The sequence below is a fragment of the Neovison vison genome, chromosome 1, assembly GCF_020171115.1.
Source record: "Neovison vison isolate M4711 chromosome 1, ASM_NN_V1, whole genome shotgun sequence".
NCBI classification, from domain to species: Eukaryota; Metazoa; Chordata; class Mammalia; order Carnivora; family Mustelidae; genus Neogale; species Neogale vison.
This window is the reverse complement of record NC_058091.1, coordinates 213,132,773-213,150,464: the sequence shown is the minus strand read 5'-3', so window position 1 is coordinate 213,150,464 and position 17,692 is coordinate 213,132,773. Positions and strand designations below refer to the sequence as shown.

Below are 17,692 nucleotides of genomic sequence, written 5' to 3'. Positions count from 1 at the left end.
TCTTCTCAATATGTATTTTCCAAGAATGTTTTTTTTCTTTTTATATATGTTCTACAGTGTTTCCACCAATGTATATTCTCCTTTTGCTTAAAAATCGTTATGTGGTTTTACAGAAAGGGAACTGACTAGCATATACTCTATATTACCTTATATCAGAAAGGTAAATAAAATTTCAACTGGTTTTAAAAAGGCATAAAAGACTTAGGAAACAGTTTCCTGGTCATAAAACAATCTTACTAGAAACAGCGACTTGTCTAAGTCAGCAACCAAAATAAATACTCTGGGCAAAAGGGCGAATATGATGATTAAGTAACTAGTTTTTAAAATTTCTACAATGAGGTTTATACTGGTTTCCAAAGGTGTTTCTGTCCATCTAAGTTGGGCATCAACATTTGTAAAGGAACAATGAAATAAAAGGAATTTATTCAGCAGGTGTAATACAACTTATAATCTGATCTCTACTAATCAAGATTGCACAGAAAGAGACATTTTATTTCACAACATGATGATTTTTGTTGTTGTTATTAAATATACCAACTTTTTTTCTTGGAGTTAACTACTCTATAACACAATTAGAAAATCTACCTGAGTTTGAAAATGGTTTTTCTTTTCTTTTTTTTTTTTTTTTAAAGATTTTATTTGTTTATTTGACAGAGAGAAATCACAAGTAGACAGAGAGGCAGGCACAGAGAGAGAGAGAGGGAAGCAGGCTCCCTGCTGAGCAGAGAGCCCGATGCGGGACTCGATCCCAGGACCCTGAGATCATGGCCTGAGCCGAAGGCAGCGGCCTAACCCACTGAGCCACCCAGGCGCCCCTGAAAATGGTTTTTCTTTTACTAACTAACCCCCACTGATTTCTTCTTTGCAGAATATAACACTCAAACCATTTACTTTAAAATAAAGAAATATCAGCTTATGAACTTTGGGATTACACACAGTTTCTTATTAAAAATGCAAAGACACATGTTATTCATATGCTAGTTTATTATTCAGAGATGATTTCATGACAAGCGTTGTCAATAACCAATTAAAATACCAGGAAATTTGTAGAACAAAATTTTGCAGAGATCTTGTTGTTTTTGTATTTAATTCTAAAAAGTATGCTACCCCAATTTTCAGATATCAAGCTGAGAGGCCGTTTAGACTATTTCTAGGCTAATTTTTGTTTACACCGGGAGGGAGGGTGATTTCCAATGAACTTAAAATACTCAATTCCTGTCCATTGTTGTGAAAAAAGAGAAGGACGAGGAGAAGGCCAGAAGAAGTAGCAGGACAGAGAAAATGCCACATGGATTCAAGAGTTGAGAAAACTGACAGTAAAATATATGTTCTTTGGTTAGCAAAGCGAAAAGGGGGAAAGTATTGCATACATGATAGATACACACTAGCATTCTAAAGCAGGAGACAAGAATGTCAAGAGTGTATTCTTCCCCCGCTGCCAGATGGAAGGGCTATTATTATAAATGAAAGGCAGCAGTAGTGGATGCCAGGCACTTTTGTTCTGTGCCAGATTCTGAAGTCCAGATGTAAGCAGGTTACCCCTGGGACAGGACAGGCTTCAGCTCCCGCAGCAGAACAGAACCGATCACGGTTCTCTCAGTGTTGATGATAAGCTGGGCTGTAGAGCCTTCCTTCAGCTCCACTGTGACGAGCATCAACGACCCACTGTGCACAGTTTTAGCTGCAAACCTGAAGGAAAAAAAAAGAGAGGACTTTTATCATGGGAGGGGGGTGGGGGAAAGGAGACAGCACAGATTCAAATAGGTTTAAAATAATTTTTTTCTCAGTAATTTCTTACAGGTTCCCTACTGCCAAAAACCCAAAGCCAAGCATTCTTCTGAAAAATCAGTATTAACTGCCCAGCACCATGCTTACCACAGGTAGGTAATTTTAGTGCACTGTTAGAACAGAACAAGAAGAGGAAGTCTATTTTACTTATTAGTTTGGATAACAGATATAGGTGAATAATTCTCCATTAATATGTATTTGGGAGTCATTCATTTGATATTTAATATTTTACCATGCATAGGGCCATTTAAAATAAACCACTGTATTTTTATTTTTAACATATTAAGAAAAGCTACGAGCTTGAAATTTTAATTCCTCGTATGTGAAAATGATTATGCAAGAAGTTAGGTAATTTTATGGACATTATAAAACTCATATCATTTCAAATATTCACGCATGCATGTTAAAATATTCAAATTCAATCTCTAATGTTGATGATGATATGTAACAAAATCACATGACAGCCAGGTATAACACCACAGTCCCTCTTTTTAGATTTTTTTTAAATGTTCAGGACGTTAGATACTTCTTTTTGCTTTAGAATAGAGGAAACTTGAGGTCTAAGGCTCCATTACTAAATTCCAAGACATGAAGAATCTACTAATTACATGGAATTAAAAGCAAAACTAGCCTTTTAAGCACTGCAATTGACTGAAAAGCCGTTGGAGGCACAATGAACTTCTGTCAATCCTGCTAATTCATTCTGCACGCACAGTTGAGCCCCAGAGATGTGAAGGAAGAGGACGGTACCCTCCTAGGCCTCCATTTTCCACATGGAGCATGTTCCACGCATTTGGGGGGGGGAGGGGGTTTGATTGCAGGGATGACTGGAGAAAAACAAAGTTGCCGCACATGAGCTTTTGAAAACACTAACAAGTGTAGAGCAGGTCTGTGACCTGCTGTGACCCCACTTTGCAGGGCCAATCCCCTTTCCCCTTTCTGTATGACACGTGTCTGAATCTGAGCCATCTGCCTCAATTTGCGCAACATCTTCAGCCACAATGGCACCCAGTTAGCCCTGACAACAGCTCACAATACATAAAAATAAAACTGCTGCGCTGACAGCACGCTGCGGACTATTCAAGAGCAAACCAACTGGTCAGTGTCTCATGTCTGACAATTAGCATGGGCCCTGCGCAGAGCCTGCGGTGTCCTCAGGGATCTGTTTAATTACCATCAACATAAAAGAGGGAGTTTATCAGGAGACACTCAGAAAAACTTCACTCCCAACTTAATTAAAATATTAGCCACTTAAGCAGGAAGCAGATTCTCTTTAAATGAAAAGTAATTTCTTTTTTGAGTTTTAAAAAAATGACATCAAGATCTTATAACACATTCGAGTCTTTTTATTTCAAAACCTAACAAGCCATTTTTGACCTAAACAGAATCATGAAAATCAGTTTCCCAACAATAATCAGAATAATGACTCAAAAGCAAAACAAATACACTAATTTTACATAATTGAAAATATTATCAAACTTTTAGGTTGCATCTTAAAATGTAAGCTGGTGGGTTGTTCGTAAAGTACGTTAGAAGTCTTCCTAGTCATTTATTCTTGTGTTTTCTGCAATCATGGAAAGCTGCTCTCTCCAAACACACTGAAGACTGGGAAGGAGTCTGACAGAGCAGTTTTTCTACTTGAGAGAAGCAAGTGTAAGTGACCAGTTTAAAAAGAGAAATCATACCAGTGTTTTTAAAGAGATTTTCTAAAGCTCTCATACTATACACATCTGTGTGCTCTTCAGATGTCCACATAAGACATAAGGAACTACGTACCTAATTCCATCTTTTAGAAAACACAAAAATCACCAGCCCTCAAAGGTCCCTCTTTCCTAATACCCCTTACAAGTTTATGCATTTCTTTTGTCCACATTTTTGAGGTTCTTCTGGTTCATAGAAGAATCCTGTTTCTGTATTTCTGTTAAACCTTGTCTCTTAAACTAAATGATACTAGGTGGCTCTGCTGTCCTACTCATTTATGTAACTTTTTTCCCCCACAGATCTGGTCATCATCAAATCCTCATTTAACACATATTTCAACAGAGGTCCCTATGTCTGACAGGGTTATAATTATGTAAACAATAGTCTTATTAGTCCCTTTATTTACTTAACACTTGTGCCTTGGGACTGCAGAGAAGGAGATTATGTCTGAATAGGGACACAAAAGCACTTGAATTTCAGGGTTGTACAGCCCCAAGGCACATTTTATCTCTTTTCCACTAAAAACTTAGAGTCGATGGTACAATAATATAAATTCAGCAGAGACAAACGTCAATTTTGACGTCAGTATGTTTACAGAGATTAAAATTAGTCTCTTGTACATGTTTTTGAAATCCTATTACCACAAAGCTCTCAATACTGTAAAAACTGAGGTCTGAAAGAAAAGAGGTCTTTGCTTACACTACGGTGGTAACATGCTAAACAAACTGTCCTAGCAATAAAATCTGTTAGGTGGTGAAAAAGCTATTGCCTTTTAACTAGGTCTCTGTTCTAGTGGGCACAAATGGTGGAAGCAATGTTTTAAAGCAGAAGACTAGAAGATCAGATGTTCTGACATTCTCATTTCACAGTTCAAAAAGGATGTATTTAATTGGAACACAGCATGAGTACAACTGGTTTGTTGTGGTCCATGAAAAGTAAAGCCACCACCCAAAATTTCTTAATCATTTAATGCCTGAACAGGCTATGTTTTAAAAATCCACTGAAAGACAGTTAGGGAAAGAGTACCAGTTAATAAACAACACACAGCTAGCTCTCAGACATAAGAAACACTGATTATAAAGACAGCCTTGGTCAAACACTTCTATGCTAAATTTAATGGCTGACATCAGAACCTCCGTACTTGACCTCAAACGAAGAAGAACACTGTGACCAAACTTTTTCAGAAGGCATGTGAAGTTTTTGGATTACCGTACTTATAACCACAGCTGCCATTTATTAAGTGCTTTGTGTAGCGGGCACTCATTTGATTCTGCGAGGCGAATCACAGTATAGATGAGGGAACTGAGGCCCACAGAAGTTGAGAAACCTGCTCATGGGCACACAGCTAGTGAATGGCTGAGCAGGAATTTGAACCCAAGTATTCTGATTCTGGATTATACACATTCTCAAATATGCAAAATGCACTGATAAATTAAGGTTTTCTTATTTACCTAATATGCATATAATCTATTATTGTTCCAAAAACTTGAAGAGGGAAGATTTTTCCCTTCAAAACTGTGTACTTGAATTTGCACCATTATGGAATTTAAAGCAGCTTGACTAGGTGCTTTGTCATAACAACTTCTTAATTTCTGACCTTAAAGATTTAAAAAATTTTAAATATCCCCCCACCTCCCATTCCCTCAAAAGACACACCGGCAATGAAAAATATAAAACCTTCCTAAATGGAGCTGTAACACAGGGAGAGACTTCTGGGAGGCCAACCAACCTCGAACACCAGTACCACCACAAATGAGAACAAATAAGAGGATGACAGTTAAAGATGTATTGCCTATGTATGATGGGCTCCATGTTATTAAAAGGATACCATCTAGGTATTTTTCATTATTTTTCATTTTCATTCCACCACCAAGCACTCGCTGTTTGTAATCTCCAATTGAGAAGGTAAAACTGTTTAGATATATCTGTATTTCATTCCATTACATGTCTTTTTGTCTATTATCTCTAGCAATTGATATTTAATCTTTGAAGCTTGTAAGAATTCTTAGGATTAAAGAAAAAGACAAAATAAGCTGCTTGCCAAACCTAAATGAAGATACCACTTTTCTAAAAAAGTTAATTTGTCTTAACTACTGAGAGAATTATGAAAAAAGCTCAGATAACAACAACAAATTTGTATAAATTTATTATCTATAATACATGGACTTATTCCCTCATGCACTTAAACCATACTTTTTATTAGATTTATGGAGAAGCTGGCTATAGACCATAAATGTTTTTATCAGAAAGAAAAGAAATTCTACAACTCAATTGTTTGAACAACTTCAATGTTAATAGGACAACATGAATTAAAAAGTATTTATCTGAGAGACAGCATCAATCTCCAGGGTATTCACAACATAAAAATTTTTAAATAGAATCGTATTTGCTACATTTAATGCAACAGCTCTAAGACATGCTTTTTCTTCTCTTGGGCAGTCTTCCTGGTTTCTGATTTTTCTATTCTGAGTTCAATTTTCTCGTGTTTTCTGTTCTACTGGTTACCAGAAGCTGTGACAATGGCCCACTCAGGCTAAAACTTTTTTCTCCCCCTACTCTGTACACGAAGCCTTCAATTACTGCCTGCTGAAGCAGACAGAATCCTATTAGCAAGAAAGACGATCACAAGATGCAGTGCCCTGCCCTAGCTGTATAAAAATAATTAGTTCAAAGTTGACAAATGTGTAATGAAGTCACACAATCATTATATATAAGAAATACTGGTTTGAATAAGCATCCTAACATCATATACCAAAGCCTGATGATTTGGAGCATTGTTTTACAAAAATTTTAAAATGATAAGTCCTTATTATGTTGAGTTAATGCAGAACATTTTAAACAGAGAACTTGTAAGTTGTAAAATAAATTCCATTTTGTTGACTATAAGATTGTATTTTAAAGTTTAGCCCATTACCTAAGAGAATTAATACTGAGGGAAAAAATTACATGTGATTCAAGTTTAGGGAATTTATCCAAAGCAATGTATTTTTTCCTATCATTAAAAAAAAATTAACCAGCAATATTATAGTATCTTCCTTTGACAATCTGATGAAAAGAGTTTAAAAAAAAAAAAAAAAAGAGCTACCATCATAACTTAGGATTCTCTGTAATCTGTTCCAGTCTTTAAACATGGTATAAAAAAATGATTCTCCATACTATCTTGTCAGTGATACATCCTCTTTCTTTATACAGGAAAGCTAAATATACCTCTAAGTGTGCTTTCTCAAAGAATACATGAAATATTCCAGTTATTCCAAAGTATTTTGGTTTGTCTATTTGGTGGGGGTGGGATGGGATGGGCAAATAGTAAAACACATAAATTCTTACCCCATTCTCTTTGATTCCTTATAAAATTATCAAACCGGAAAGAAAATCATCAAGAATACCTCTCTTTCATTTCTACATGAAAACAGTTATATATATTCCTATCAGTAAAACTGTTGCATTACAGAGTATTACCTCACAAATGGTGGAATTAAAGAAAACTTAAATAAAAAATGCTTTAAAGAAAAATCAGCTGTGTAGTTTTGGTGATTTCTGAAATATCAAAATATGCTTTCCATGTAAAAATTAGCTGAGGTCCACATTTGTTTTTCAATGAAATGCTGCTCACAGAGCTTGCGGAGATCAAAGCAGCAGATAAAAAAGCCGTGCTGCCCTCTAGTGGACAATCTCCAACCTGAGAAAGACCTGATTTCTAAAGAGGTTCCACGAATCTTTGGCCCCCTTTGAGATCCCAAATTTGTTACACAGGACAAAAGACCAAAGCCTGATATCTTTATACTAACAACTGTTTACAAAAAAAAAAAAAAATTTAAGACAGCTGATGTATGGTTACTATAGTATCAGGGCTTATAAAATTAGGGCACCAAGACACTTGTTTCTATTACGGTCTTTCAAAATTACCTGGTATTTAAATATTTCACAGTTACTAGGGAAAAATAAATAAAACAACAAACAAAAACAATAGCCCAAAGGTTAAGCAACCTAAGAACAGAAGAAAGGCAAATATCAAAGACCCCAACAAGAAGTACCTATGCCATTCATGTTTGTAACCTTAGCACCAAGAAAACCTGTCAAAAGCCTTCAAAATTATTGAATGGACTTGCACAGCATAGGCATCTTATGATGGATATGGTAGTATATACCAGTATTTCTCCTATAAATAACCATTAAACATGTATATCATATCAGTGATTCACTGGATGAGCTGAAGGCCTAGAAATGAAACAAGTCGTTCTTTACATGTACTTCAATTAAATAAAAAGATTATTGATTTTAAACCTGAAACAAATAAACTGTGTTTAGGTATGCTGGCAAATTAAAAAGTTGACTGCCAGGTTGCTATGGATACAGTATTCTAGCCACAGTACCAGATTTTCCTAATACTTAAGGACCTAAGTAACAATAGGTAAAACAATGTTCATTCTCTTAAGACTGTAATTATTCATAAGTTGCACGTTTTCAAAATTTGCAAATTCAAGAAGTGATACAGTAAACAAGATCCAAACACAGATTAAGATACATGGGGTGGGGAAAGGCCTGCAAGTATTGAATACAAGTTAATAATAAAAACTGTTTTGGGGGGGGCGCCTCGGTGGCTCAGTTGTTAAGCATCTGCCTTCCGCTCAGGTGGTGATCCCAGTGTCCTGGGATAGAGCCCCATGTCGGGCTCTCTGCTCAGTGGGAAGTCTGCTTCTCCCTCTCCCACTGCCCCTGCTTGTGTTCCCTCTCTTGCTCTGTGTCTCTCTCTGTCAAATAAATAAAATCTTAAAAAAAAACAAAAACCAAAACTGTCTTGGGCCTTATTGAATAAGCTAATAAGAGCTAAAACAGAATCACGGCAGAGACAAGGTTTTTCATTTTAATTCAAATTATCACATTTTTCCCTCACAGGGTCAGTTTGCTGTTCATGAAAGGGCAAGATGAGTAGGTAGTATGACAACTCTTTTTAACAACACCACTGTTACTGAATGTCAAAATTCCAGAAACTGGATTAAAATGTGAAATGGTTGGGACTGCTGAAAGACAAACTTCTACTTGCGGTCTCAGACTGTTTCACAGACAGGACTACAATACACTAATATAATTAACAATATACCGTTGCTGGAGCACAACGGCATGTTGATAAGAAACAACCAAGAATCGAACATCTCCTCCATTAGCAGCTCTTAATCTATAAAAAGGAAATGCAAAAACAGGAAAAATACACTTTAACATGTGTCATATAGCTGTCATTAACTCTTGATAACATGAGGCAGTCTCAAATTGTAAACTCTGGAACATTAGTGGCCTTAGAACTGCTTAGACCACTGGCTACAATGCAGACTTCTGGGCCATACCCCAGATGTACCAAATCTGGGTCCTCCGGTGTAGGTCCAGTTTTACACAACCCTCCACAGGTTTCTTTTGTACAGAAAAGCTTTAAAGATTTTGGAACTACAGATTTTTAGCTTTCTTCTTTTTGCTCACTATATATTAGTACCTTTATGAGAGGACAAGCAATGTAATAAAAGAAAATGCACCACGGTTTCTACATTGTTCAATACAAACATCAGTCATAAACCCTTACTTGATTTCTTTCTCAGAGGAACACAGGAAATTTTTCCTGGCTCTGAATGTACCTAAGATTCCCAATGCTAGTCTCTCTAATTCTCTTCCCCTAAACATACTGAATATTAACATTTTCTCTTTGCAGTCCATTCATCTACTGGTTCACTCTGCCCTTTGTATATACTTTATTTATATATTATTAGTCCTGCTATAATAATATGCTTTAAGACTTTTACAATGCATATAATCTCACATGTTTTAATATGAATATCTAACACAGGACATGAAGATGTTCAGCTCCATGGTTAATAAATGCTTTTTTGATGACTTTATTTAAATTCTCCTTTCTGTATTACCCCTTATCATGTGGTAACTGTAATCTAGAAAATAGCAGGTTGCCATAATGATCATAACTCTGTAGATCTCAATTGGATGGTTTTGTTCTCAAAGAGCAGCTTTTTCAATCACCAAGCAAGTACCAGAGAAATGAAAATAAAGTTGTATCTCAATAGTTTACTGGTTGGCTTTCTGAGACTACTGCTCATTTAGAAAATAAAAACTAAATGTCATATCAACCAACAACAGATACACAGTTTCCTACTGATCTTGTAAAGCAGTTAATAACATAAGAAATGCTCCTGTTTTTTAAAATGAATTCCATAAAACTTGTGCTCTTTTAATTGACTTTTTCTTAATGGAGGCCATTCTCTGTTGATATGTAGGAACCATTTTCTGCTATGTATTCAATTAAAATGTCTACTTTATGCAATTACATACTTATGCATATTAATGAAGATTCCCTTTTCTCAAATAATTCTTATATTAATTCTTTTTTTAACTTGGCATTTAATGTGAGAACTATTTAAATTTTAAGAGCAGTGGGAATAAATTATTCCAAAATCAAGACAATGGAAACTTTATTCATAGAATGGTCAGAAAGAATACTCTGATGCTTATTGAAAAGTCCTCTCAGAAATAAAAGATCCTGAAAAATTAAGTAGAACATAGGCCAGCCAAGAATAATACACTATAGTGAAATTTCCCATCTTAAAATACTAACATCCAAAATGCTTTTCACACTTGTTTTTTGTTTTTTAAGTAATCTGAAATCAATTACCATTAATAAATACAAGAATGGCTCTGGGGGCACCTGAGTGGCTCAGTGGGTTAAGCCTCTGCCTTCGACTCAGATCATGATCCTAGGGTCCTGGGATTGAGCCCTGAATCAGGCTCCCTGCTTCCCTTTCTCCGCCTCTCTCTGCCTCTCTCCCTACTTGTGATCTCTATCAAATAAATAAAATCTTAAAAAATCTTAAAAAAAAAAAAAAGAATGGCTTTGGTTCTAGTCTTCATAAACTTAAAAAGCAACTGTCACAAAATAAAAAAGGAGTCATTCAAAAAGCTCACAGGGATTTCAGTTTTGTTATTGGCAATTAAGTAACATAAGTTTAGATATATAAACTCATTAATTCTGGAGGATAATATGATACCGAACACTACACCTAACAACATGAATACAACTCAATGAAGGGATAAAGTATTCATTTCTGTTATTATAATATAAAAAGTAATTACCACTTCATTTTAAATGACATTAAAAAAGGCACTGGTACAGATTTTACTAATCGTTTTTGTTTTGTTACTGAATATAAAAGAATGGCAAAAAACTGTTACATATGCAGGTTGATAATTTTTAACAATTTCTCTATGGAAAATGCAAGTAACTCCAGGTGTTTATTACCTGGAAGCTTTCTGAAATTTAGAACATTAACACAGCCATACTTTAACTGTGAGAGCAAATGCAAACATTTTCAATTATATCTAATGAGACTTGTGAGTCACAACCTAATCCTAATTATAGATAGGCATGTTTCTCACTTTTGACTCAGTAGTAACCTGGGCTCCTCCCCCAAGTTACATACAGTAGTAACCTGGGCTCCTCCCCCAAGTTACATACAGCTGGATCAGAGAAGTGTCAAGACATTGCAGATGTGTATGAGGACCATAAACATTAAGTCTGGAGGCAATCTCTGCATTCCAAAGCCAAATATAAACAGTTCTTAGTTGCGTGTCTCCCCTGAATTAGTACAGATAATTAAGAACTGACAATAATTTAATCACTTGAACAGACATTAAGTTCTAAACCACCAAGACAAGTTATAGGCAAATGATGGACTAACAAAAATTGTGCAACTGTGTCTTTCTTAGTCTATTTCCCAATAAGAAGGCAGCTTTTGAGTTGGCTTTGAGAAGATAATTTGGCTGTTTTCTTCTAAGAAACAAAAATATGGAAAGCTGCCATTGCTTTCAGAAAAGTTAACCCACATATAAAACAAAACAAAAAATAAATCAGAAGCTCCACCATAAATAAGGGTTACTATATGCCTTTCTGTACATTACAGAAGGATATATTAAAGCAGGACTGAAGTATTGCTGGATACTAGATGCGTCAGGTAAAATTTCAGACTGTATAAGCTAAAAGTTATAGCTGGTGTAGGATATTTTAGTGTTGTAGGAATTTCAATAATTCAAAGTATCCATAAATAAAACAAAGAATTTCTGCTAGAGAAAATCACCCAGGAAAGTAAGAAGTATTTAAAGCAGAAAACAATTAAAAGAGGAAACTCAGAACCAAAATATTTTCATTGAAAAGCCTTCTGTTCACTTTTTCCCCTACTGAACAACAGTAACATAACTTTTATCTACATGGTAGTACCAGCATGATGACCTAATACCCATTTTATTATTTTATCATCACCCTATATGAGATAGGTAGGGCTGCCAGAAATTAGGAAATGGAAGCATCAGACCTCTTAAACTGCAACTTAACTAAGGACGTTTCTCTTAAAGTAAAACAAATCCCCTCAAAATAGGGTAAATTTGTTTTTTTATTAGCACATGCAGTTTTCATTCTGTCCCAATTAGTAGATGATGTTAGGCAACTACAAATAATGGCAGATCAAGACTTGAACTCAGCTCCTCTGAGGCCAAGACCAATGTTCTTCCACAGATTAAGACAGACTTTCATTTCAATACCCCCTCTTTTCCCTGTCACCCCTTCCTAAAGAGATGAAGATCTTAAAGCCCATAAGAAGTTATAACTTGTCTCAAATTACCAAGCCCAGTAATGGCAGAGATAAATCTAAAACTCCGATCTCAGATAAATCTAAAACACTCTTTATAAGGGGGTTTCTCTTACCCCTGTATTAACTTGAAAAAAACTTTTTAAGATTTTATTTTTAAGTAATCTCTACATCCAATGTAGGGCTCAAACTTACAATCCTGAGATCAAGAGCTCCATGCTCTATCAGCTGAGCCAGCCAGGTACCCACCCAAAATAATTTTTTTTCAAAAACATTTTTTAAAGGTCTGAAGGCATTCTTTTTTATTTTAAATTCATTTTCCAAATACATGGATAAAGGGAGAAATATGCTACTGGCAGTGGGGTGGCAGAGGAATTAAAGGTGGAATTAATGAATTCCTTTAAGCTCACATAGGACTAAGTAATAACCGCATGTTCGTTTAAGGGGATCATTTTTGTCTTTACTTTCATTTCAAGCTACTGGCACACATAGATCACAAAGAGGGCAACCATAATAATCACATTCTCTGCTACCTTTAAGGACAAATGACTTGGATCTCATGCTTAAATGCTCCGTGGTGAAGATATATCTGGTCTAAGAAATAGAAGCTGCATTTGGCCCTATGCTGGTTTTCTAGTAGCTCCTTATTACTGGAAACAGTCTCAATGGACTGCTGTGAAAAGCAACTCTGTATATGGTACCCAAACTTCCTCCATTTCAAGTAAAAAAGTCCAACTGCACTGCTTTATAAAACAGTTCTTCCTGGAAATCCACTGACTGGTGAAATAGAATAAATTCTTAACCACAGCTCACAAATAGTACCTTTACAAATCCCAAGCTATTATAAAATACAAGTACACTGACCTTCAGGACAGTACATCCCAGTGTACTAAGGATTGCATAAATAGGGAAGAGAGCCGTAACACAAACCAATCAATCAAATACCTCATCAGAAACAAAGGGGGGGCACATACAGGTTATCTCCACATCACATGTTGGTGAACCTACCTGTGTATATTATCTTGGCCAGAAGGGACTACACCTACATTGGCTACATTTACAACCTTCTGAAGGATCACCGAAGGAGTGAAATTCTGTGGTGCAGCAATGATTACAGTAGATGTTTCATTCATTCCTGTTAGCATTCCTGTAAGAGCAAAAGAAGGCTCCCTTTACTCATCTCTTTAGGAAAATTACATTAAAACGATTTCAAATTCATAGCCAAAATTAAAAAACTTAAAAAAAATGCCATTCCAGAATATAATTTTCAAGATAATTATCATAGAATTAAAATAACTGCAAATGTTATAAAAATTTTTAAATCCTTACCATGTAGGAAACACATAAAAATGCAGTGGAACATAACTCTTAATAAATTGGATTTTCAATATTATAAAATAAAAATGTAGATTCACAAAGATTCTATTCAATTTCAGTCCCTTTAAAATATACTCATTTGGACTATGTCAACTATGTATGCTTTTACGTATTTTTTTTCCTCTCGTTTTCATTCAGAGATCTCTCTTGCGAAATGTTGCCTAAGAACAAATCAAAATGAGCTGAAATAACTAGCAACATTACCTGATGAATGGCCTCAACTGACGGATCAAAGTTATCTTAGCCATGACTGAAAGTTACTGAACAGTTATGGGGATCTAAAAAATGCACAAGTATCTAAGTAGCTATATTATATTCATACCTAAATATTATAGCATTTGCCTAGTGAACAGAAATATATTGTTAATTATGAAAACTCCAACCGAAATTTCTGAAGCAAAACATATGGAAACAAAGGAAAAAATGTAAATGGAAAATCAAGAAAATCTGGAAATTCCAGAGACATTTTAAAGAAATATTTAAGAAAAAAAAAAGTTAAGCAAAATCATAAACAAAAACCATACAGTTAACATAGAACATGCCTTTAATATAAAAATTTCATGTAAAAATGTTCAGTGAACAAATTCAGTAACATGCCAAACCCTTGGAACAAATAACTGAAATTTAGTAGCGAGGTTAAAAAACCCAGAATAATTATAATAAATGTCATCTACCTGGACTGGTGATATAAGTCATCAACATCTAATGGTATCTAGTAGAAATGATAACTTTTGAGACATTTTATATGTGCACAGTAGTTTACCAAATGTATAAAAATGGTTAAATTTGATTTTATGTTTCCAAAAGGCTCTGAACCTTCAGGGCTATGTATTTAAATTTAGTTATTTACTGCAAATGGGACCTGAAATTTAAAAGAACCCCTATGATTAGCAGCACAAAATTTTGAAAGCCCAACACTGTAAAAAGACTTATCTAAGCTTTTAACAAAGAGCAGGTTTTACTAACCACTTTCAAATTCGGGGACACTATGTTCTGTCTTAGACTGTTTAACTTCAATATTAGGCAAAAGCTTTAAAAACTACACAAGCAGTCAAACACTGCTTTTAAGTAAAGCACAGTGGCTGCTGACATAACACTGCTGAGAGATGTGTGTACTCATTTAGGATTTAAACCTTCTCCATTAAGCTCTATTGAAGAGCAACTGCTGAATAAATGAATGCAACTATGTTTATGTTAAAAGCCTGTTTCCCGCAGCATGTAATTAAAGGAAATGTTGTACAAAGCCAGTACTTTTGTCAAGCTCCTGTAAATGGAAAGATGGATAGCACTCAGAGAAGTGAATGCATTGCTTCATATTTAACCTTAACACTCTTGTCATTAATGGTTTGTCTAACTTGGTCTATAAAAGACAAGGTACTGCTCCATTGAAGTAAAATTTAAAAAATCAACTAAACCATGCTTTTCAGAACAGAAGATTCATTATCGTCAGCTAATGTATTGGCATAAAGCAAAGTAACATCCTATCAAGTAAGGCACACATTCAATCTGCCTTCCCACCCCCCTTTATTTTTAACTCATGCTGTTTTATTGTTATAGGCAATTTGTACCACTCAGCATGACAGTGTAAACTGAATCAAGATTAATTTACATGCAAAAGAACACTTAGGAGAGCAGCATGGTAAGCAAATGTATTGTCTCGATTGCTGAGGTGGAAAAAGAACCTGGAAAGAAAAAAAGGTGCTCTAATTAAGGGGCATCAAATATGATTGCTTGTGGTAGTTAAGGGCCAGAAAATAGTAAATGTCTGACCATTTAAAGAATTAGCATCTTGCTAGCTAGGAAACCATAAGATGGATGCATAAATCATAATAAAATTAAGTAAACATTCTAGGTTTCTTAAACCAGAGATTTTTCTAAATGAAAATATATCAGAAATTCTCAAATTAACAAGAAAGAAAAATATGCCAAGGTATCATTAAAAGTTTCTCCCACAATAAACAGACTTTAGATACCATATAGGCTGCTCACACACAATAAAGGTAAAGTTACCAGGAAAATACTTAAAAATTGTCAGACTATAGAATTTGTTGCTTCATTAGAATTTATCTAAATTTTGGAGAGGCAGGGGGACAGAGCACATAATTTAGGTTAATCAGCTTTACTTAACTGCTAAAATATATATCAAATAATGTCAGAAAATACAATTAAAAATTTTCTCTAAGTTTTAGATTTCTAATAAAAAGAAAATAAGAGAAGGCAGTTTGGAATAAACAGTTGACTTATATCTCTTATAATAATTAAACCAGCCTTAAGAAGCCAATTTTTTTGGAGAGGATCTCAAAATTTACAGTACCAAAATCATTCTATAGCTAGATCATTAACTAATTCTAACCATGTTCAACCAATGTTCAAAGCTCAATGAAAAAAATTCTGCTTCTGGTTTAAAGTTCTTGATATGAATATTATAGGTAACTTCAATATCTAGGATAAACCACTCTTTCTTTTAGCACTGTGACCACCAACCTTATGAACATGCATGTTTAGCTATAGAACTCTAAATGCAACAACCGAGAAAAAAAATGACAGATCAGGCTGCCTCTCAGAAATAAAACCCTTTTCATTTTAAAATAGGTTAATATGCACAATGTGTTTGGTGCATTCTTATTTAATACTGTACAAACTTTTAATTATGTACATCTTTAGTATAAAAATATAATATTCTTCATCTTTATGATTTTTCCTACTTAATGCATTTAATGCATTCCTTGAGCCTTAAAATATATGCCCTGTGAAATGAAGTATTAAGTATCTAAGTTCATTTTATTTAAAGTAGAAAAATTATGTAATGTATGCAAGCAATGACACACACAGGTGCTTCTTAAATTTACTGGTATTCTACCATACAGATGTTTGCATTGATAAAATCTGAGGAAATGGATGTTTATGATTTTCAGTGAGTGAGTCCTTTCTAGGTATCATTTGTTGAAATAAGCTAAGCTCTTCCTAGAGTAGTATAAAAACAAATACATATGTAAAGTTCAGAATTGAGACCTCGATTATCAAACCAGCTGAAATCTATAACTAAAAAGATGCTATCGAAAAGACTCTTTAAAACTGTAGTAAATTTGCCAGCATCAAGTCCCATATCAAAGAATGAATTCAGGAAGACAGAAAGAATGATACAGAAATGCCAAGAGACTTGCAAGGATTTACAAATACTTCATATAAACAAATTTTCAAATAGCTTTATTCAGAGTAGCCTTTCTGCTCTATTAAACATAGCAAACAGCTGCCAGATTTATTCAGACAAATAATCAACAACCATAGAAGTAAAATGGCAGAAGAAAAAGGAATTTTGGCAACAACTCCACAGAGGACCACAGCTGTTCTGCGAGCGCACCTCTCTCGTGCGCTGCGGTTCTGTATGGCTAGTCAGGGAAAAATCCCTCAGTCACAGCAGAGCACAGAACACTTAATCGAAATATCAAGTATTCTAAACCAAAGCTGAGGGATAGAAAAGGTATACAATGATCTGCTGCTTTAGATATACTCTAGTTGCACTTTTCAAAAAAAGAATATCCCCTTAGTAACAAATGTGCCAGAGCCTTAATCGTCACTTATGTGCCACTCACCTGGGTTTGCTGAGAAGGTGTAAAGCAGAGAGGCACGCTTTAGCCAGCAAAGGGTAAGAATAGCAAATATAAGCATCAATTCATCAACAGAAAAATAAAATCATAAAATCACAAAGATGGTTTTCTTCTGTAGTAATAATCAACTTCCAAGAAAAGCAAATGCAAAGAGGAATTTAATCATTCTTTTTTTTTTTTTAACCACTTAAGAAGGCAGAAAATAAAAGATGACTATTAATTTACAATCTTGTATGAAATTTTCTTTGAGATTCTTCTACAACAGGTCTTTGGAACACTATAGACTGCAATGGCTTATAGCAAAAGAAAAAAAGAAAAAAGGAAAGAAAGGTCTCTGGCACTATAATGATGGAGTGCCAAGAAGCATGTGTTTCTCCTTAGGTATAGGTATTTGTATGTGCCCAGTACTTTCTGGAAGCATGATGGATATGATTCAACGAACACCAAGATGAAGGAATCTTTGAATGATAACCCCTTTAGAGAGAAAAATAGCCTACCTTCACATAAACTTTAAAAAATTATTGACTACTCCATTTAAATACGCCCTAGTTTTATATAATCTTTAATTAAACACACCAAGTC

The 17,692-nt window shown here is 34.8% G+C and overlaps 1 protein-coding gene across 5 annotated transcripts in view; it reads right to left on the bottom strand.

The window, feature by feature from the left end:
• Positions 1 to 964: 964 nt before the first annotated feature.
• Positions 965 to 17,692, bottom strand: part of AP3B1 (adaptor related protein complex 3 subunit beta 1) — a 356,383-nt gene continuing 339,655 nt past the window's right edge. For all 5 annotated transcript variants that reach the window (XM_044266584.1, XM_044266594.1, XM_044266568.1 and 2 more), the window contains 2 exons: positions 13,134 to 13,272; positions 965 to 1,689 (listed from right to left, as the gene is read on the bottom strand). In XM_044266584.1, coding sequence (XP_044122519.1) covers positions 1,536 to 1,689; positions 13,134 to 13,272 — 293 coding nt within the window. In that variant the 3' untranslated portion in view covers positions 965 to 1,535. The remainder of the gene's footprint in view (positions 1,690 to 13,133; positions 13,273 to 17,692) is intronic.